The sequence below is a fragment of the Pygocentrus nattereri genome, chromosome 29 (genome assembly GCF_015220715.1).
Source record: "Pygocentrus nattereri isolate fPygNat1 chromosome 29, fPygNat1.pri, whole genome shotgun sequence".
Classification (NCBI taxonomy): Eukaryota; Metazoa; Chordata; class Actinopteri; order Characiformes; family Serrasalmidae; genus Pygocentrus; species Pygocentrus nattereri.
Genome location: NC_051239.1, coordinates 2,892,400 through 2,915,292, shown reverse-complemented (window position 1 = coordinate 2,915,292; position 22,893 = coordinate 2,892,400). Strand labels below are relative to the sequence as shown.

At 45.5% G+C, this 22,893-nt stretch overlaps 2 protein-coding genes across 2 annotated transcripts in view; one reads left to right on the top strand and one right to left on the bottom strand.

Moving 5' to 3' along the window:
• The window catches only part of oxct1a (3-oxoacid CoA transferase 1a), an 85,267-nt gene extending 73,311 nt beyond the window's left edge, over positions 1–11,956 (bottom strand). The window contains exons 1-3 of the mRNA XM_017686830.2: positions 11,827–11,956; positions 6,909–7,017; positions 5,609–5,699 (exon numbers count right to left, since the gene is read on the bottom strand). Of these exons, the coding sequence (XP_017542319.1) occupies positions 5,609–5,699; positions 6,909–7,017; positions 11,827–11,889 (263 nt within the window). The 5' untranslated portion in view covers positions 11,890–11,956. The remainder of the gene's footprint in view (positions 1–5,608; positions 5,700–6,908; positions 7,018–11,826) is intronic.
• A 2,859-nt stretch (positions 11,957–14,815) lies between these two features.
• Positions 14,816–22,858, top strand: c29h5orf51 (chromosome 29 C5orf51 homolog). Its single transcript, XM_017686831.1, has 6 exons — positions 14,816–14,940; positions 17,238–17,341; positions 18,070–18,216; positions 19,362–19,493; positions 19,930–20,044; positions 22,058–22,858. The coding sequence occupies exons 1-6, from the start codon at positions 14,862–14,864 to the stop codon at positions 22,291–22,293; spliced, it is 813 nt and encodes a 270-aa protein (XP_017542320.1). The 5' UTR covers positions 14,816–14,861; the 3' UTR covers positions 22,294–22,858.
• The last annotated feature ends 35 nt before the right edge of the window (positions 22,859–22,893 follow it).

Genomic DNA, 22,893 nt, shown 5'->3' with positions numbered 1-22,893 from the left:
TCCTGCTACTGAGAGCTGATTGGTTAGAGTTACTGCTACTGAGAGCTGATTGGTTAGTGTTACTGCTACTGAGAGCTGATTGGTCAGTGTTCCTGCTACTGAGAGCTGATTGGTTAGTGTTACTGCTACTGAGAGCTGATTGGTTAGTGTTACTGCTACTGAGAGATGATTGGTTAGTGTTACTGCTACTGAGAGCTGATTGGTTAGCGTTACTGCTACTGAGAGCTGATTGGTTAGCGTTACTGCTACTGAGAGCTGATTGGTTAGAGTTACTGCTACTGAGAGCTGATTGGTTAGAGTTACTGCTACTGAGAGCTGATTGGTCAGTGTTACTGCTACTGAGAGCTGATTGGTTAGTGTTACTGCTACTGAGAGCTGATCGGATATTACAGATCCTTATTAAAAATGATTCTACATAGTGCCAAAAGGGTTCTGCTGTGGCTACAATGTGAAACATGTCACTGTAGCAGAACCCTTGTTGGCGCTATATAGAACCATATTCAACACATTTCAATCAATCTAAAGAGCCTCTTGACCGTGCAGAGAACCATTTAACCATGCAAGCGGTGATCTGAGTGTTCATCGTTCTTTACTAAAGAACCAGCTGTTATGTTCAGCAGTCTCGGGTGCCAAAAATGTGTCTGCCGCACCATTTAAGGTGGAACTGAAAATTCCTGCCAGCAGCTGCTGAGCAGGGAGGCCACGTGTCTCAAATCGAGCGTAGCAGCTCCGTGCCTCTCTGACTCTACTCTGAGGGTTCTGACTCTGTACGGTGCCACATAAACACGGCTGAGCTGCTCCTTTTCCAGATAACAGTAAGTCACAGCGTCTCTACGCTTATCAGCGGTGTTCCTGTAGGACACAGGTGCAGCGGCAAAGCTCCCTTTAGCTCCTCATCATGTGACAAACCCTCGGAACAATCATACGACCGGCGTGTCTGAGTCAGGAGGTCTGCTCAGCACAGAGCAACGTGGAAAATATGCCGGAGCGCCGGTGTCGAGTTACAGAGGGCCAGCAGGACCTTATATCTTGTCTACACCACTGACAGGTCACTGAACTTCAGCGGGACGCGGCAGGAGAGCCAACGTCACGTGGGTATCTAATATTTAGCAGCGTCGTCTGTGGGTTCTGACAGACGTTCCTCCAGTTTCTCCCTGAAAACACCATCACAGTAACTTCTCCATCTCCATGAGTGTTTGTGGTCAGTGATCTGCACAGAATTCACTCCTACATTACTGTAATCTCCTCTTGGTTCGTGTAATAAAGCAGAATCAGATAGACAGCTCACAGCGAGAGACAGACAGGCTAAAATACAGCCCCCACACGGGGGGGTTAGTCTAACACACTGTTACAGCTCAGTCCCCCAAAGTAAACAACCAGAATTCCACGTTGCTGCTGTTGGAACAAAACCTCGCATCTCCGAAATGGTAACTTCACAGGAGAAGGAAAAAACATACTGTAGTTTTAATGGAAGTCAATGGAACCAGACGTCTCTACAAGTCATTCTGGGCCGTTTCTTTTGGTCCACTCATCATGAAATTTACACACAATGTAAAGAACAACAGGCTTTTTCAGATTATGTAAAAAACTGAAAAACGACAAAAAATGGAGATGCAAGGTTTTGTTCCGACAATGACAATAGAACATCCACTCCCATCAGGTTCATCAGAATCTTACTAGATTATCCGCGGTTCTGCTTTGTGTTCAGTGTCTACAGAACACTTTACTTTTCATTTCAGCAGGTTTCTGTTTATCTGATTGAATTCCAATAAAGAAAACACATTTGAGGTACGGAGAAGAGGCGTGAAACAGTGTAGTGGGGGTTTCGCTTTTCATTTTGGCGCCTCGCCTGTGGAATAGTGACTTTCACTGCAGTGCAGACAGCAGTATAGCTGGGCCGTTACCACATTTAAAAGCGGATCACGTTCACTTCTGACCTGAATTCAGCATTTCATTCATAAAGGGAATGAAGGGCAGCTCTGTTTCCCTCAGTCTGAGCATGTCTGAAAACACAGCGTCATCCTGGAAACAGCGAGCAGCGTTTAACTCAGAACCCCTGAGATCAACACGGCACGTTTGGAGCAAGGAACCGAATACACACTCGACCAAATGACGGATTTAATATTCTTCATCTTCTAGATTACGATGTTCATATTTTACACAGTTATCAGATTATTAAGTGTAAACACACTGAACCAGTTACTGACACAATCTGAGTTTCTGCAGTTATCAGATTATTAAGCGTAAACACACTGAACCAGTTACTGACACAGTCTGATTTACTGCAGTTATCAGATTATTAAGCGTAAACACACTGAACCAGTTACTGACACAGTCTGATTTACTGCAGTTATCAGATTATTAAGTGTAAACACACTGAACCAGTTACTGACACAATCTGATTTTCTGCAGTTATCAGATTATTAAGCGTAAACACACTGAACCAGTTACTGACCCAGTCTGATTTACTGCAGTTATCAGATTATTAAGTGTAAACACACTGAACCAGTTACTGACCCAGTCTGATTTTCTGCAGTTATCAGATTATTAAGTGTAAACACACTGAACCAGTTACTGACACAATCTGATTTTCTGCAGTTATCAGATTATTAAGCGTAAACACACTGAACCAGTTACTGACACAGTCTGATTTTCTGCAGTTATCAGATTATTAAGCGTAAACACACTGAACCAGTTACTGACACAGTCTGATTTTCGGCAGTTATCAGATTATTAAGTGTAAACACACTGAACCAGTTACTGACACAGTCTGATTTTCTGTAGTTATCAGATTATTAAGCGTAAACACACTGAACCAGTTACTGACAAAATCTGATTTTCTGCAGTTATCAGATTATTAAGTGTAAACGCGTTGAACCAGTTACTGACACAGTCTGATTTTCTGCAGTTATCAGATTATTAAGTGTAAACATACTGAACCGGTTACTGACCCAGTCTGATTTACTGCAGTTATCAGATTATTGAGCGTAAACACACTGAACCAGTTACTGACCCAGTCTGATTTTCTGCAGTTATCAGATTATTAAGTGTAAACACACTAAACCAGTTACTGACACAATCTGATTTTCTGCAGTTATCAGATTATTGAGTGTAAACACACTAAACCAGTTACTGACACAATCTGATTTTCTGCAGTTATCAGATTATTAAGTGTAAACAACTGAACCAGTTACTGACACAATCTGATTTTCTGCAGTTATCAGATTATTAAGCGTAAACACGCTGAACCAGTTACTGACACAGTCTGATTTTCTGCAGTTATCAGATTATTAAGTGTAAACACACTAAACCAGTTACTGACACAATCTGATTTTCTGCAGTTATCAGATTATTAAGTGTAAACAACTGAACCAGTTACTGACACAATCTGATTTTCTGCAGTTATCAGATTATTAAGCGTAAACACGCTGAACCAGTTACTGACACAGTCTGATTTTCTGCAGTTATCAGATTATTAAGTGTAAACACACTAAACCAGTTACTGACACAATCTGATTTTCTGCAGTTATCAGATTATTAAATGAATGTAAACACATTCAAAGGTTCCGAATATTTGGACCCTGCACGGCCCAAGGGCTTTTACCGTTAACCCTGCCTGTGGGGTAAGTTGTGACGTTTAGAGTCAGGCATCTTTGGACTTGTAAACAGCAAGAGCTCCAAACAAAGTCTGCACTTTAATTTGTAGCAAGGACAGGGTTTCTTGTATAATCTTGTATATATAAGATAATAAATAAATAAATCTCTGTATTTCTCTACAATTTTTCATTTTGTACAAATGTGGTAGAGTGGACAGCAGAAACGTCTAAACCTGCCTGTAAAAACGTTCCTTTAGAAGCCAAGGTGGTTCGAGCACCTCCTGTAAAGCCATTATGGAGGCGCTTGCTTATGAAAGCAAAGGGCGGACTGATCTCGGCGTGTCGGAGAGAAACTGATCTAACTGGTTGAACCGCAGCACTGAGGTTTGGTGTTCTGGTGTTTGGAGATCTCTAATGGTGAGGAATGCTCCTCTGTGTGTTTACAGCCAGTACTGCACTCACTCTGAATCCACACAGGTGAGAACAGGCAACACTGCTCTCACTCAGGCCCTCTGATCAGGGAGTGTTAAAGGGCTCATACCACGGAAAACTCGGAAAACCGTTCCTTTGTTTTTGGAAGTAAGAGTTTGATGTAGTGTGTAAACATATTGCTCAGTCTCAGTACAAAGCATATTTCCCATATATGGAAGCTAATCTAAAGTCTGTTTTCAGTTCACTGTTTTTGTGATGTCATAAAAAAAGAATTCATTCACAAATAGTGGTTGGTTAGTGTAGTGGGTAACACCTCTGCCTTCTACGCTGTAGACTGGGGTTCAGTGCCCCACCTGGGTAAACACCCTACACTATACCAATAAGAGTCCTTGGGAAAGACTCCTAACACCGCCTTCACCTCCCTGTGTTAAATGATCAAACTGTAAGTCACTCTGGATAAGAGCGTCGGCTAAATGCCGTAAACGTAAATGAATATTCAGCCTACAGCAGTTTAACCACACCCATTCAGCCAGAGGAGTGTTTCAGCTCAGCAGCCAATCAGAACACAGCTCATTTACACATATCAGTCTTAAAGGCACAGTAATATAAACAGCCCGTTTACTGTGGGAGTAAAGAGGCTGAACATGAATTATGACTGTTTTAGTGCATAAACACATTATGGGGTCCTATGGACTGAGATTCCCCACAACACACACACACACACACACACACACACACACACACACATTTTCCCTCTTTGTGTGACGGGAGTGTGTGTGATAGGAGAGTGTGCATGTGTGTGTGAGACGGGAGTGTGTGTGATGCGAGTGTGTATGAGGAACCTTGTGCGACTGAGCGGAGAACCTGATTAGAGTTAAGTCCACGGAACGCTCTGGTCCATTCAGCAGGTCAGTGTGCTCAGTGAGGTCAGCAGGACGGTTCTATTTTAGCTGAGACAGGTGGTCTGTACTGACTGTGAACCTGCTGCCCTTCACTATAACAGGATAGAGGTGGAGGGTGGAGGGTGGGGGGGGGGGGTTTCTCACTTAATCCAGATTCTCAGAGCTGCACTGACAACAGTCCACTGACTACCGTGTGACCCAGCACAGACCCCCAGGGGGACGGGCTTATAGGACACCCTGTTGTTCGCACCGTGTATGATATCAGTTCGTATTGTGATGTTACATTCATGTATCACATCCTGTTAACAGTGTATGGTGGGATCATATTCATGATCATCCTGTATCCCAATAATACCACCTCTCTTATGCTGCACTGCAATTTCCCACTGTCCTGTGATCAGTTACACTCACGGTAACATCACATCGTGACATCACGTCTATGATAATGTATCAGGTCACGTGTGTAATAAGGTTACGTTGGTATATCACATTCACTAAAACGCCATGACGATAACATCACGTTTATGATAAACGCTGCGTTGCCAAATTACTTTAGGATAATATGATAGTGATAATACTGATATCACATCTATGATAATACTGCCTTTTAATAATATCACAATAATCATAATGTCATATCGCAGTGGCTGTGAGCTGTAATTCCGTCCGGTCACTCACCCAGCGTTGTTACTGACTGCGGTCAGTCTCTTCACGCCAGTCTTCAGTAAACTGTTGATGAGGTTCTCTGGGATCCCACACAGGCCGAAACCTGCAAGCGCAGCTTATCATCATTTCATCATTACCATAATAACTATTGCTCCACAGGGCGAGACTCACACTGATGGGTTTGACTTTCATAAATAAACCCAAAAAGGGGTTGTGGGTGTGTCCTAAGCATAAGCCCCACCCTCCGTACTCTGATAGGCTGCCTCGGTTTGGGTAAATGATAGAGAGGGAACCGTGTTTAAAGTACAGACCCGACTCCAAAAGTCAGTAGAATGTAAATAAAAACAGAAAGCAGTGATTTATTCATCTATTTTGACCTGTGGATAAACTAAAGCAGCACAAAGAGGGTGGTGGAGGGTGGTGGAGTGTGGTGGAGCTTCTCTGGGCTCCAAATGCACTGAAACGTGTGGTCTGACGAGGCACCCTGTCTGCAATAACGTACACAGTTAACAACATGGTTCTTCAAAGGTTCTTTAGCTAAGACAGTGGTTCTATATAGAACCATGCACACTCAAAGAACCATTTACATGCTTAAAGGGTTCTCTGCATGGTGAAACGGTTCTTCAGATTGATGGAGAATGTGTTGTATATGGTTCTATATAGAACCCTTATTTTTTTTAAATGGCATTTTCTATTGTATACAAGCTTTGCGCTGTAAATGTAGAGAACCACCTCTCAGACTGAATAATGGAAATAATGGACGTCATGTTTTCCAGGCTAAAGAAGGGAAGGACCGTCCAAGGACCTCTGTGGTGTGTGTGTGTGTGTGTGTGGTGGTTGTGGTTGGGGGGGGGGGTATTACTGGGTAACCTGCACATCTGTGAAAGCTCCATTAACACTGAACACATTGTGGAGCAAAACATACGGCGCCTTTTAGACGCCGTCTTCTTCAGAGACATCCTTGTTTATCTCAACACGACACACCAAGAAGCATCCTGCACGTGTTACAGCAGCACGGCTGCGTAATCGGAGCGTGCAGGTTCTAGACTGACCTCCCTGCAGTCTAGAACTGTCTCCCATTGAAAACAGGAAAGTGCTGCAGGCATTAAATTTGGAAAGAGTGGATAGTTTTTTAAAAAGTGCTAATAATGTAAATAAAATATGTTTCTGTGACATTTTCTATTTAACACAGGTTAAAAGAAATTTACTAATCACTGCTTTCTGTTTTATTAGCATTTCACACACCATGCCAGCGGTTTTGGAATTACTTTTGTATTATTATTATTATTATTATTAATAGTAGTAGTATTACCTCCAACCAGTATGGTAGCACCATCAGGAATGTCCTTCACCGCGTCAGTGGTGTTGGAGTAGAAGTGTGAGGGCCGGCGGGGGGCGGTGGAGAAATAACAGACAGACACCTGCAGACACAGTTTCACAATATTAACATCACAACAGCTCAACACAACAATAAAGCCCTCCCAGTTAAACGGCTGGACCTCCACCACAGCACACAGCTCTGAGCTCCGTCCTCCACCCAACAGAACCTTGTGTCCACTGTAATCGGCCGAGTTACATACAGACTGACCACAGCGGGACGCAGCTGTCTGCACGTTACAGAGACAAAGAACCAGAAACCTTGCAAACTATGCTCCGTTACACACAGAGAGAACAGAGAACAGAGAACAGAGAACAGAGAACAGCCGCTCACTGATCACTACAGGCGCCGCCAGGCAAAAGTTTGGGGACACTCCGATTTCCAGAATTCTTTTGATCAGGTTTTCTTCTTTGTCTTTGCAAAGTACACACTCAAAAAGCTGGTTCTTTGATGGTTCTTCAGTGAGGACAACGGTTCTATGTGGAACTATGAACACTCAAAGAACCACTGGCATGCTTAAATGGTTCTCTGCATGGTGAAACGGTTCTTCAGATGGAGAATCTACTGCATATGGTTCTCCATAGCACCAAAAGGGGGGCCTCTGTAGTCATCATGTCAAGCTTGCACATAACAGTAGAACACTTTTTGGTGCAATATAGAAGCACTCTCCAAATGTTCTACATAGAACCCTATTCAACCCACCCTCCATCAATTTAAAGAACCATTACATTTGAGGGTTTTCAAGCACGAACCGCCCGTTTAAAGTCTTGCCTCAGCATTTCAATCGGATTCGGGTCAGGACTTTGACTCGGCCGCTTCTTCTGAGCCGTTCAGAGGTGAACTTGCTTGTGTGTTTTGGATCATTAACCCAGCTGCACTGGAGCTTTAGGTCAAAAGCTGAGGTGTGGACATCCTCCTTCAGGATTTTCCAATAGAGAGCCGATTTCGTCATTTAGGACAAGTCGTCCAGGTCCTGCAGACGCAAAGCAGCCCCAGATCATCACACTAAAACCACCATGTTTGACTGTTAGTTTGATGGTCTTACTTGGATGTACTGGGACCCACGTCTTCCAAAATCTTCCACCTTTGACTCACCAGTCCGCAGAACATTATCCCGAAAGTCTTGGGAGTCGTGTAGATCTTTTTGGCAATTCTTAGACGAGTGTTTTTGTTCTGGTTGGTCAGGAGTGATTTATGTCTTGCAGCTCTCCCACTGACGCCAGTTTCGCCCAGAGCCTCTCTTATTGCGGCGTTGTCTACGCTGACCTTAAACGAGGCCTGGGAGGCCTGCAGGCCTTTAGATGTTCGTCTGGGCTCTTGTGGAACCTCCTGGATGAGTCGGTGATGCGCTCTTGGTGAAATTCTGGTGGGCCAACCACTCCTGGGAAGGTTCTCCACCGCGCCAGGTGTTCTCCATGTGTGAAATCTGTGTTTGAATCTCTGGAATGTGACAGTGTGCTGCTGTTTGAGACCTTCTAGCTGCTTCTCACTGACAGACAGGTTCTGTTTCAGCGGCGTTTAGATTCAGCAGGTCTGACGGTGATCATGCCCGGGAAACTGAACCCAATTTGATCGACTGAACTTGGTGAAGTGCTCCTTTTAGTGGCTAAGGTGGGGGATGGGGGATGGGGGGGGGGGGGGCACTTACTTTTTCACACTGGGCCAGGCAGGGCTGAACAGCATTTTTGTGTTTTCTTTGTCATGTATTAAAAGCAGTTTGATGATCTGAAACATTAAAACTGACAAATATGCAGAAATAAACGAAACTGGGGAGGGGCAAATACTTTTTCACAGCACTGCGCTCACCAGCGTTCACACCTTTCAGGTGTTCAGACCGCCTTCGAGCCAAAAGAGCCTCAACATGCGCTTTTACTACTTAAACACTATTACGGTTATTTATAACAAAGGAAGATCAATAAGACAAATCTATGAGATCAAAGCAGTTTGGGAAGCCTGGTCAAAGCATCTGGACGTCCTTCTGTGGTCAGACAGAGGCGAGGCAGCGAGGGCTGGTGCTGTGATCAGGGAATGGAGACATGAGGCACTTTAACCTTTGCTTTATTTTAACGTCTGAGGCAGTTAAAGCTGAAAACACGAGGCGCCAGACGGTCACCTTCAGGAGCAGGAAGGACTCGGAATGTTTTACTCCAACACCGCGACGCATAAACCTGCCCGCTGACTTATAATCTCCCTGACCGGCCGAGAGAACCGATAAGGCCTGGAAGATTAGCGCTCAACTCACACTGATCCCTCAGCCGAGCCTCGAACGCCTCCAACTCAGAAAAACTGACTCGGACCGCAGTAGAGTCAGCTCGCTCACAAGGCCAGTATTACTGAGGCCCATCAGTGACTCTCAATTAAAGGCGTCCTCCGTTAGTGCCATGGTTCTTTAAGGGTCTTTACTAAAGGGAATGGTTCTATTTAGAACCATGGGTTCTATAAAGAACCGTATTGCTTTGATGTTTCTCTGAATACTGAGGTCTACACACGGTTCTGCAAGGACGTTTTAGCAGAGGCAACGGTTCTGTTTAGAACTGAACAATTTCGTGCGTAAATGGTTCTCTGCATGGTCAAATGGTTCTTCAGACTGATGGAGAACGTGGTGCATATATAGCACCAAAACGGGTTCTGCTACTGTTACAAGCTCAGCGCGACTAAAGGTAGAAGATCCCTTTTTTGGTGCTATATGGAACCATTTTCAAAAAGGTTCTACATGGAATCATATACTACACGTTCTCCATCAATCTGAAGAGCTATTTCATCATGCAGAGAACGTATGAGATGGTTCTATATAACAACAGAAGAACGTTTTTGGTGCTACATTAAAGAAAATAAAAGAAACATTTTATACGGAACCATGTACAACATTTCCCCATGAAAAGAACCATTTAGGCATGAAATGGTTCTACGTGTCATAACAGGAGAACCCTGTTTGGTGCTACATGGCTGTATATGGTTCTGTATTGGTTCTGCTATGGTTACAAGCCTGACATCACAAAAGTTTTTTTGCTTAGCACCTTTTTGGTGCTTATAAAGATCCACTTAAAAAGGTTCTACATGGAACCACATACACCACATTTCACCATAAAAAGAACCATTTAAGCATGACATGGCTCTAGATATATAACAACAGAAGAACCCTTTCTGGCGCTATATAGAACCACTTAAGAAAGGTTCTATATGGAACCATATACAAAAAAAACATTTAAGCATGAAATGATTCTAGATAGCACAACAGAAGTACCCCTTTAGGTTCTATATGGAACCACGTGCAATACATTTCACCATGCAGAGATGCACGTAAGCATGAAATGGTTCAGGTCTGAACAGAACCGCTGCCTTTACTAAGAACCCCTCGAAGAACCGTGTAGAGCAAGAGCACAAAGATCCAAGCGCTATTTTAAAACATAGCTTGCAACACTTTTAGAACCCGTCCCATGAGAGCTGGTCCAGTTTCTGGTTCTGCGGCGCAAGCAGAGCTCAGTGGGTGGGAGTGTGGGCCGGGCTGAGCCGCTTTAAAGCCGCAGTTTGGAGAAAAATCACATTTTCCCTAAAAGTGGTTCTGCATCACCCCCATATGAGGATGCTGAAGGGGAACTCCACCCATTTTTTCAGAATTCCTTCCCAATTAACTGGTTAAGATGGAAACTGAGCGGTTCTGAGCGGTTTGGTGTGAAACGCTCAGTCCTAGATAAACTTACCAGTCAGAGCTGCTCACAGTGGTGGTGATAGGAACCAGACGTCCCCCTCTAAAAGGTTCTGAACTCACTGCCACTTCTTATTACTCCGCATTTTCCACTGTTTTTCCATCACCAACATTCCACATAAACTCGGAAGACTCATGCAGGTTCACTGGCCGCTTAATAAAACGTCTATATTTGCGCTGCGGTCACCTTGTTGACACCCCAAACACTCGATTATGGGGGGGATTTATGAAAATTCCCCTCCGTGTAACCTCTGGTAGTCTTGATTATGTGCTTTTTGATGCGCCGACACCTATAAATAGGGCCAAAAGTGAGTAAGCATAGCTAAAAATACCACCGACGAGCCTGAATCTTGCTCATGTTTCTTGGACATGTGTTTATTTACCAAACGAGGCATTCGGAAACTACTGGAGACTCCAAGGTCCATTCATCAAGCCGCCCAACGTCAGCCGAGCCTCACTTATTCTGATGCTTCGTGCCATGAAAGCACTCAAATGTTCACCTCGGATCATTTATTAATGTTTAATATCACAAAACGCAAAGCCAGCCTGTCCAAGCCAAGGTCATGCTCTTTGTTTACTAGTAAACAGTTTTATTTACCAGTCTCGTCTGTGAGTCAGATGAGCACTTAAGCCCGAAGTTAAGTGTGTTTAGTGGTAAAAGAGGATGCTTTGGGGTAATCCTCGCTTTCAGGCTTTCAGTTCCTGCTTTTGAGAATTTCCCCCCTTCGAATTTCCCGTTCCACCTTAAATGGTGCAGCAGTTACATTAAGGCGCCAGAGGCGCCTTAATGTAACTGCTGCACCATTTAAGGTGGAACGGGAAATTCGAAAAAATCGAATGTTAAACCGACTTCAGATGGGTCCAGATTTCTCAGTCAGCGCCAAATCGACACGAGAAGCATTAAATGGAAACTAATATCGCGTAATTCTCGTTTTTAAGCTGAAATTACTCGCATTGCAGAGCAAACAAAGGCATGCAGCTCAACCGCGATGAGCTGTCAGCAGCGCCTGTCTGCTATTCAGCTTCATTTCCTGCCCAGACCTCAAGTTCAAGCAGAGCTACACGGCTTTTTCCAGGCTAAGGCTGAAGCTAAGGCTCCCCCCGGGCGGCTCCAGGCGGCTCCAAGCCGGGGATGAGCGCACTGACCTTGGGGAGGCTGCGGAGCCTGAGCCGGATCCCCGCCTGCAGCAGCGTTGACAGAGGCGCCATGTCCACAACACTGAACACAGAGTGAGAGAGAGAGACAGAGAGACAGCGGGTCAGACTAAGGAGAGAGAGTGGGCGGGGCTATGCTGGGGGGCACGTTGAGGAGATGCAAATTTAAGCGGGGGCGGGTGGATGGGCGGGGCTACAGGGGGCTCGGTTGTGGTGACGAGTCAGGCCCTGAAATGGGAGTGGGCGGGGCTAGGCTGGGGGCTTGTTGGGGGAGCTGGCGGACTGCGTCAGTAGAGTGGGCGGGGCCACCGGAGGCTCGTTAGACAAGATGCAGGTTACCGCACAATGAACCGCATGACACTGTTAAAGGGCAGTTCCACCAAACTGTTCAAAATTCAGAGATTTTTAGAGAATAATTCGAGATTGCATAATTAAATGGATGGAAACGGAGCAAAAATAGGCCAGGCCCCCGCTATTATATCGTCCTCAATATTCCATATGAGCTCAGAAGACTCGTGTAGGTTCTCTGGTGGTTCTGGATGGTAAATAAAGTGTCTATATCTCTGTTGTCGTCATGGCGACGCCTGGTTCCCATCACCACCACTGTAAAGACGTCTGAGCCACTTCACACCAAACCCTCTGAGTCTCTCTGATTACACCTCACACTGTGAATTATGGGGGAATTTTAAAAATTGGTGGAGCTCCCCTTGGAGTACCTCCTGTGTACTTGATTCTGTGGTTTCTGATAATTACCTACAAACCAGCAGAAGTACGTAAGTATAGCGTGGGGTGAAGAGTGGGTGGGGTTATATTGGGGGCTTCATGGGGAGCTAATTACAAAAGGAAGGGGGCGGAGCTACAAGTCAGATTCCAAAATAAAGAGCTCAGAAAGTAGGCGGAGCTATACTGTGAGCTCATTGAGGAGATGGCAAATTGGAGTGGAGATAGAGTGGGCGGGGCTAAATTGGAGGATTGTTGTGAAGGTGGCAACTTACAGGCAGGAGTGGGCGGGGCTACACTGGGGGACAGTTATGGAGATGAAAAATTATAGGCAGGAGTGGGCGGGGCTACATTGGGGCATAGTTATGGAGATGAAAAATTATAGCTGGAGTGGGCGGAGCTACACTGGGGGACAGTTATGGAGATGAAAAATTATAGCTGGAGTGGGCGGAGCTACACTGGGGGACAGTTATGGAGATGGAAAATTATAGGATGGACTGGGCGGGGCTACACTGGGGCATAGTTATGGAGATGGATAATTATAGGCTGGAGTGGGCGGGGCTACACTGGGACATAGTTATGAAGATGGAAAATTATAGGCTGGAGTGGGCGGAGCTACACTGGGGGATAGTTATGGAGATAGAAAATTATGGCTGGAGTGGGCGGATACTGGGGGATAGTTATGGAGAGGGAAAATTATAGCTGGAGTGGGCGGAGCTACACTGGGGGACAGTTATGGAGATGGAAAATTATAGGCTGGAGTGGGCGGAGCTACACTGGGGGATAGTTATGGAGATGGAAAATTATAGGCTGGAGTGGGCAGAGCTACAATGGGGGATAGTTATGGAAATGGGAAATTATAGCTGGAGTGGGCGGGGCTACATTGGGGGATAGTTATGGAGATGGAAAATTATATGCTGGAGTGGGCGGAGCTACTGGGGGATAGTTATGGAGATGGAAAATTATAGCTGGAATGGGCGGAGCTACACTGGGGGATAGTTATGGAGATGGAAAATTATAGCTGGAGTGGGCGGAGCTACTGGGGGATAGTTATGGAGATGGAAAATTATAGCTGGAGTGGGCGGAGCTACACTGGGGGATAGTTATGGAGATGGAAAATTATAGCTGGAGTGGGCGGAGCTACACCTCCTTATTATTGGTGGCTATTCAGTGTGAAACACTTCGTGTTTCCCAGCAGCGCCGGATCAGTTTCCCGCCTTTATTACACCCCATCACTGTGACGGTTAACGTGGACAATAAGGCGATCCATGACACACAGAGAGGTCAGAGCACCAGAGGCCTGGCCAGTGACTGACAGCTCTGGCCGGAAAGACCGGCTCAGTCTCTCAACAATAGACGGTTCCTTGTTCTGTTGGTTCCTCACAGCAGCGTAAACACAGTCGCTGTGCTGATGGTGGCAACGGGTAATTCTGCACTATAAATATCCCACCATCACCAGGGAAACGTCCAGCACTACACGCTCGCTTACAGAGATGTCGGTTCTGCAGCTTAGAACATCCAAACACAGTGAAACATTCTGTGGGTTTTTAGCAGAACTGAAAGTGAAAATGAAAATACTTTTGAAAAAGCTTTGCAGGGTTTCACTGCACAGCGGCCTAGAACCAAGGATTACAGTGACCGCATTAGATACAACCTTTACCCTAAGATCCCCTGTAGAACCACTTTTCAATGGTGCATCTAGAACCTCGACTCAAAGAACTCTAAAAATGGTTCTAGGTACCCCTCTTAAAAAGACAGTGGAATGGTTCATAAAATTAATGGTTCTATTTAGAACCATTTGCATGATTAAATGGTTCTTTGCACAGTGGAATGGTTCTTCGGATTGTATACGGTTCTGTATAGCACCAAAAAGGGTTCCGCTATTGTGACAAATTTGTAACCCGTTTTGGTGCTATGTGGAACCAGTTATAACCATGAGCTCGAAACAGAACAATTGTCTTTACTAAACAAAACTTAAAGAACCATCTTTTCCCCAAAAAAGGGTTCTAAAAGAACCCAAACGTCAGAGAAAGAGTTTGAATATTTAGCTAGAACTGCTAATAGGAGCTAATTCGGCTAATACACTTGTGATGAGATCATTAATCATTAATTAACTGGGTCGTTTTTGTTTATAGCTGCGTTATTAATCACCGAGCTGCCCGTTAATAATCAATTTTATAACGAACTAGAACTGCGCGCGCTTTATTAAACGTTTAAAGCGAAAAACGGGAAAAACACCGCAGGCGCGCTCTCTGGAGCACGTGAGTAGAGGGTCACGTGATGGTCACGTGAGCGCGCGTGCGGCGATGGCGGAGCTGCGCGTGCTGGAGAGCAGGATCACTCACCTGTCGGACAGGTGCGCGGCGCTGCGCGCGGAGACACACGGTACAGAAACGCGGAGGACACACACCGGGGGTCGGGGCTCGGAGCCGGCGGGGTCCGGGGCGCTCGGAGCCGCCGTGGAGCTCAGCCAGAGCCGCGGAGAGCCGGGGGCTGCGGTTAGCTTAGCAACACAGCAGCGTTAGCCTAGCAACTCAGCGCTGTGCTTACGGAGCAGGCTAGGCTAGGCTAGGCTAGCGGTGCTGTGGGTTTGTTTACACCGAGTAAAGTAGTTTTTTACTCGGCTGTGTGGTGAACGTCAGTCCGAAAGGCGCGCTAACGCGATAATTAACAACTTGATGAGCTGTTTGTTCAGGTTAATTAACTCATTTAAGTGTGTAGTTGTTTTTAAACCCGGCCGAAATCAGAGCCGGGTTAGCGCGGACCAGGCGGACCAGCCTGTGTTTACACGCCGAGCTAATCTAATTACGCCTGGACTTCCTTACACAGAACCCGGGCTGGGAGGGACAAAATGGGCTTTCCAGAAACTTCTGTTTGCCGCAGAAGTGTTCCAGATCATTCAAAGCGGAAGGAGAATTCCACCAGTGCCTCAGAATTCCTGCAGAATTAACTGGTTCGGATGTAAACAGACCTGCTCCCAGTGGTGGTGATGGGAACCAGACGTCCCTCTAAAAGCTCCTCACAGAAAGTTCCTACATGAACTGGTTCTGAATTCACTGCCTGATGACTGAGACGCTGTTTTATGAGAGTTTAGAGAACTTCAACTCCATTCATGGTGGAGGGAGACATGCAGGGCGCTGTGCGGCAAAATAGTCCCCAAAGAAAACTCATTATTCCAGATTTTCCACTGTTTTCCATCATAAACATTCCATATAAGCGCAGAAGACTCGTGTAGGTTTTGTGCTGGTGAACACACCCTCCTGTGCAGGTGGACTCTTTGCTGGAGGAGTGGGAACACGGTTTATAGTAGGAGTAATGATGTGGGATTAGGATTGGGATTAGGATCAGTTCAGCTCTCAGTGCTCAGTGCAGTGGGCGACGCTGGTCTTACTAGTTTAGTTTCTCTGAGATTTTGTTGAGTGAACACTTCACTGTCGTTCTACAGCCGATACAGTGGATTCAGATTAACCTTCAATGCATCATTGCCGCTGATGGATGGACAGATGTATAGATTTGTAGAATGGTGGATAAATGGATAGACAGACAGCTGGTTGGATGGACAGATGCACAGACAGATGATTAGACAGATGTATCGATAAACAGAAAGCTGGATAGATTGATGAATGGATAGATGTATAGATAGGCAGAATGATGGGTAGATGGACTGGTAGACAGACAGATGGTCAGATGGATAGAGAGATGGACAGATACACAGTCAGTTGGATTTAGAGATGGACAAATAGACATGGATGGATGGATGGATAGAAAGATGCATAGATAGGTAGAATGATGGATAGATTGATGGACAGAGAGACAGATGGAATAGAGAGAGAGAGAGACGGTCGGATGGACGGAGAGAGACATGGAATAGAGAGAGAGACGGTCGGATGGATAGAGAGACAGTCTGATGGATAGATGGACGGTTGGATGGATGGACGGACAGATACACAAATGGATAGAAAGATGTCTAGAAAGGCAGAATGATGGAAGGATAGATGGACGGGTAGACAAGACAGTCGGATGGATAGAGAGACAGTCAGGTGGATAGAGAGACAGGCATGCAGGCTGTCAGACAGTCTGATGGATTGATGGACAGATACACAAATGGATAGAAAGATGTCTAGGTAGGCAGAATGATGGAAGGATAGATGGATGGATAGACAGACGGTCGGATGGATGGATAGAGAGACAGACAGATGGTTGGATGGATAGACAGACAGACAGTCTGATGGATAGACAGATGGATGGTTGGATTGATGGACAGACAGATACACAAATGAATAGAAAGACAGTTGGATGGATAGACAGACAGATGGTCGGTCAGACAGACAGACAGATGGTCGGTTGGATGGACAGAGAGACAGGCAGACAGACAGCCTGATGGATAGACAGACGGATGGTTGGATGGACAGAGAGACAGGCAGACAGACAGTCTGATGGATAGACGTGTACTGACTGCACACGCTACAGCTGTCACACGGCCAGAGTGAGATGCTTATGCAGGAGTCCGGACTGAAACCTACAGGGTTCTGAGGAGTACCAGACCCGGTTCTATAAGGGCTGAGAGATGCAGCCTTCCTGCCTGCATATCTTTAACATGGCTCGTATAAACCCGTGACCTGCAGAGTAGAGGAGGTTGTGCTGCTGCTCTGGGAGTTACTAACGCTCTCTTTCCTTCGTAGATGACGACTATCTACAGAACGCGTCCTCCATCCTCGACCGGCTGAAGAGCGCGCAGGCCGGAGAGAGCAGCAGCGTGGCCAAGCTGCTTCAGGATTATACTCAGGTACTGACCATCACCACGGACTTGCTTTCACCGCTGGAACTCCGGGCACCATGTCTGCTCTTCCAGCGGGTCTCTGACTGGGAGCCGTCGCTGGGCAGGACTAGTTGTGCTCCTTCTAATCAAACATGCAGTTGTTCAGTGTTCCTCAAAGGGAAATGTTCCAGAATTCCTGCATAATTAACCGGTTCAGAGGTAAACGGAGCGGTTCTGAGCGGTTTGGTGTGAAACGCTCTGTTCTAGATAAACTCACCGAGTCAGAACCGTTCACAGTGGTGGTGATGGGAACCAGACGTCCCTCTAAAAGCTCCTACAGAAAGTTCCTACATGAACTGGTTCTGAATTCACTGCCTGATGACTGAGACGCTGTTTTATGAGAGTTTAGAGAACTTCAACTCCATTCATGGTGGAGGGAGACATGCAGGGCGCTGTGCGGCAAAATGATGAAACTGAAAACTGATTATTCCAGATTTTCCACTGTTTTCCATCATCAACATTCCATATAAGCTCAGATGACTCGTGTAGGTTCTCTGGTGGTTCTGGATGGTAAATAAAGTGTCTATATCTGTGTTGTAGTCATGGCAACGCCTGGTTCCCATCACCACTACTGTAAAGACGTATGAACCGTTTCACACCAAACCCTCTGGATCTCTGATTACACCTCACACACTGGATTATATGGAGATTTTTTAAAAATGATGGAATTCCCCTTTACTGTCATGTAACTGCAGGTCATACTGGACATCACATTCTATGAGGAGAACAGACTTGTTGATCAGGAGTTTCCAGAGGACACGTCCCCCTTTAAAATCCAGCAGCTGCTGCAGGACCTGACGGAGCCTGAGATCTTAGCAGGACGACTGGCACCCACCCAGGAGGTACACTACACTTCCCAGGTTTCTTTTTAGTGCTGATTCCTTGACAAATAGGCGTTGTTATTTACTTAAAAGCATAATCGGTCCCTCTGACAGACTGTAATACACTACAGGAAGCGTAGGGGGCGATACGGCTTCTACTGTTTCATTTAAAAAGCTCTATAATGTTCATATGATCCACACAGTCGCTCTGACAGACTGTAATACACTACAGGAAGCGTAGGGGGCGATACGGCTTCTACTGTTTCATTTAAAAAGCTCTATAATGTTCATATGATCCACACAGTCGCTCTGACAGACTGTAATACACTACAGGAAGCGTAGGGGGCGATACGGCTTCTACTGTTTCATTTAAAAAGCTCTATAATGTTCATATGATCCACACAGTCGCTCTGACAGACTGTAATACACTACAGGAAGCGTAGGGGGCGATATGGCTTCTACTGTTTCATTTAAAAAGCTCTATAATGTTCATATGATCCACACAGTCGCTCTGACAGACTGTAATACACTACAGGAAGCGTAGGGGGCGATACGGCTTCTACTGTTTCATTTAAAAAGCTCTATAATGTTCATATGATCCACACAGTCGCTCTGACAGACTGTAATACACTACAGGAAGCGTAGGGGGCGATACGGCTTCTACTGTTTCATTTAAAAAGCTCTATAATGTTCATATGATCCACACAGTCGCTCTGACAGACTGTAATACACTACAGGAAGCGTAGGGGGCGATACGGCTTCTACTGTTTCATTTAAAAAGCTCTATAATGTTCATATGATCCACACAGTCGCTCTGACAGACTGTAATACACTACAGGAAGCGTAGGGGGCGATATGGCTTCTACTGTTTCATTTAAAAAGCTCTATAATGTTCATATGATCCACACAGTCGCTCTGACAGACTGTAATACACTACAGGAAGCGTAGGGGGCGATACGGCTTCTACTGTTTCATTTAAAAAGCTCTATAATGTTCATATGATCCACACAGTCGCTCTGACAGACTGTAATACACTACAGGAAGCGTAGGGGGCGATACGGCTTCTACTGTTTCATTTAAAAAGCTCTATAATGTTCATATGATCCACACAGTCGCATATGGTGATGCTTGTTGTCGGTCTCCCCCGTGTGTGTGTTCTGATCCAGGTGCAGGTTGTTTTGGGTTTGGAGCTGCTGGAGTGTCTGTACTGGCGTCGTGGAGCTCTGCTCTATATGTACTGCCACACGCTGCACCAGAGGAAGCAGTGGATCAAACAGAACAAAGCCACCTTCCTGAAGGTAAACATCCTCTAACTTCACTCTGACTCAGCAGCTCTGATTCAATCACGATTCACTACAAAATCGATTCAGCGAATCAAGACATCTCGGACGTCTGCAGGATTCAGTTTCTTTATTGTGATGCAACTTAGTTATTTTTATAATTACACAAAATAGCCAAAGAGTGTAGAAGTGGAATATAGATATAAAACACAGCAAACGGTTTTATTTTTATGTTTGATAAAAGCTTGATAAAAGTAAAAATGAATGCTTGCTTTTTAAAAAGTGTTAATGTATTTTATTTTACTTCTTACTGATTTGAACTTTTAGCTTTCCCTATAAATGAAGTTATTATTATTCATTTTATAGTAATTGCCTATTGGACTGTAATAGTCAGTTGAATTGCCTCTTTGGTTGATGCATTACAGGCTTTTATTTTGTATCCGTGTCTCCGCAGTGCGTTCAGGAGGGCGTGCGGTACCTGATGAAGATGCTGCAGGTTCGGAGCTCCGTCAAGCTGAACGATGGAGTCGTTTTCCATGATTCCACAACTGCTAACTTCCTGTCAGAAGGTGAATCTCTGAAAATACGTCCAGTTCTGAGTCATTCATCACTAAGAATGTCCCCAAAGATTGGTACTGAGGCACCTGTGCATAAACTATACTTCCAAAAGTATTCGGTCGTTCTTAGTCCATAGGGTTTAATATGATGTCGCCCACCCTTTGCAGCTATAACAGCTTCAGCTCTTCTGGGAAGGCTTTCCACAAGGGTTAGGAGTGTTTATGGGAATTTCTGACCGTTCTTCCAGAAGTCCATTTATGATCATCATGCAGTCATGTTGGAACAGGAAGGGACCGTCCCCGAACTGTTCCCACAAAGTTTGGGAGCCTGGAATTGTCCAAAATGTCTTGGTGCTGAAGCTTTAAGAGTTCCTTTCACTAAGGGGCCGAGCCCAACTCCTGAAAAACACCCCCACACCATGATCCCCCCTCCACCAAACTTTACACTCGGCACAATGCAGTCAGACAAGTACCGTCTCCTGGCAACCGCCAAACCCAGACTCGTCCATCGAATTTCCAGACGGAGAAGCGTGATTGGTCACTCCAGAGAACTCGTCTCCACTGCTCTAGAGTCCAGTGGCGGCGCTTTACTCCACTGCATTCCACGCTTTGCATTGCGCTTGGTGATGTAAGGCTTGGATGCAGCTGCTCGGCCATGGAAACCCATTCCATGAAGCTCTCTACGCTGTTCTTGAGCTGATCTGAAGGCCACATGAAGTTTGGAGGTCTGTAGTGATTGACTCTGCAGAAAGTCGGTGACCTCTGCGCACTATGCCCCTCAGCATCCGCTGACCGCTCTGTCATTTTACGTGGCCGACCACTTCGTGGCTGAGTTGCTGTCGTTCCCAATCGCTTCCACTTTGTTATGATCCCACTGACAGTGGACTGTGGAATATTTAGTAGTGAGGAAATTTCACGACTGGACTTGCTGCACAGGTGGCGTCCGATCACGGCACCACGCTGGAGTTCACTGAGCTCCTGAGAGCGACCCATTCTTTCACTAATGTCTGTAGAAGCAGTCTGCAGGCCTAGGGGCTCGGCTTTATACACCTGTGGCCATGGAAGTGATTGGAACACCTGGACTCAGTGATTTAGATGGGGGAGTGAAAACTTTTTGAAATATTTTTGACATTATTTGAAGATGCCTGTGGCTCTTTACAGGCGCGGACGCTTCAGTGTCAGTACACGTAGGTTCTATCAGAGTCTCTGTTCTAGTGCGGTTCTGCGCTCTTCCTCACAGTAACTGAGATCTTCCTCGTCTCCTCTTCTGTAGAGTCTCTGTTCTAGTGCGGTTCTGCGCTCTTCCTCACGGTAACTGAGATCTTCCTCGTCTCCTCCTCTGTAGAGTCTCTGTTCTAGTGCGGTTCTGCGCTCTTCCTCACAGTAACCGAGATCTTCCTCGTCTCCTCTTCGGTCTTCAGTGTGAGGAATGAGGAGCAGTCGCTCTTCACTCCAAACTCTTGGGAAACTGGGCCAGTTTTCCGGTTTTCAGATCTGCTGCAGCTCATTGGAAAGTTTTCCAGAGGAATCCGGGCAGAGTTGCGGTTTCTAGGCTATGAAGGACCAACTGGGTGAACCGGTCTGCTACAGCGCCTCCCTGAGGCAGAGCAGAGCTGCAGCTCTAGGTAGTTAAGAACACCAGAGACAGAAGCTGAGAAACAGTCAGCTTCACTGAGTACGGATTTGAGGACCGCATAACATCATAATAAGACCATTTTCAGGTCGTTCTCCATCAGTCTGAAGAACCATTTCATCATGCAGAGACCATTTAACCATGCTAAGGGTTCTTTGAGTGTTTATGGTTCTAGTTATAAGGAAAATGGTTCTGGAAGAACCCTTGAAGAGCCGTAATTTTTGTGTGTAGTTTAATTTGTTATTAATGATGCTGCTTTATTATGAAATGTTTCTCTTCTCTTCTCTTTTTTCTCTGTTTTGCTTGCAGTGTAAATGACATAAATGCCGTCCCGTTACTTTGTCCCGTTATTTTGTCCCGTTATTCCTCTGGTTTTCTGTTTTGTGTGTCAGGGATCTTTTCCGACACCCACCTGCTGACGATGATGTACATCGGAGAGATGTGTTTCTGGGCGGTGAAGTACGAGGACGGCAGCGCGGACGGAGCGGAGCAGAAGGAGGACAGGCTTCATTTCCGGGACATCGGAGCTCAGATCCTGAATAAGTACGTGCTGGCGTGCGAGGGGCCGCTGCAGGGCCAAGGCTGGAACACAGAGAACGCTAAAGAAATCCTCAGCATCCTGCAGTAAACGCTGCTCCGGCTCGCCGCTCCACCACGCTCACAGTTCTAGTCCAACAACAAAAATGGGTTTAAAAAAACAGTAAAGTTATTAAAAAGCACTTATCTTCCGTAAGTCCAGGCTGCTGGACGCCTCTGTGTTCTGCGAATGTGCATTAACACTGATTCTGATGTAAGATAAAAAAAAAAAACACAAAAAAACTTTGTTTAAAAACAATATTCCACTTTTTATTTATTTTAGTTGACTTTATTTATTTTTAATTGCATTTCTATATGTTAAGAGGAGTGTTTTCGGGGCGGGGGGGCTGTACAGACGCGTTCTGAAGTGTTCACGGCCGTTTTTCAGTATAGACAGTTTTGATTTTAATACCATATTTGTATACCGAGTCTCTTTTTCTCACTCACTAAATGTTGCATCTTTATTCCCTCGACGAGCCGTAACGTTCCCAGATATGAACTTTGATATTTTGATAGTACACTTGTAAAAAAGCTCAACTTTTCGCTCGTATTACTTTGCAGTTGTGTTCCATGTTTTGTTTATGTCTTCATTGAAAATAAATTTGGTTTAAAAAAGGTTTATGAGCCCTGTGAGTGACTTTGCTCTGACTGT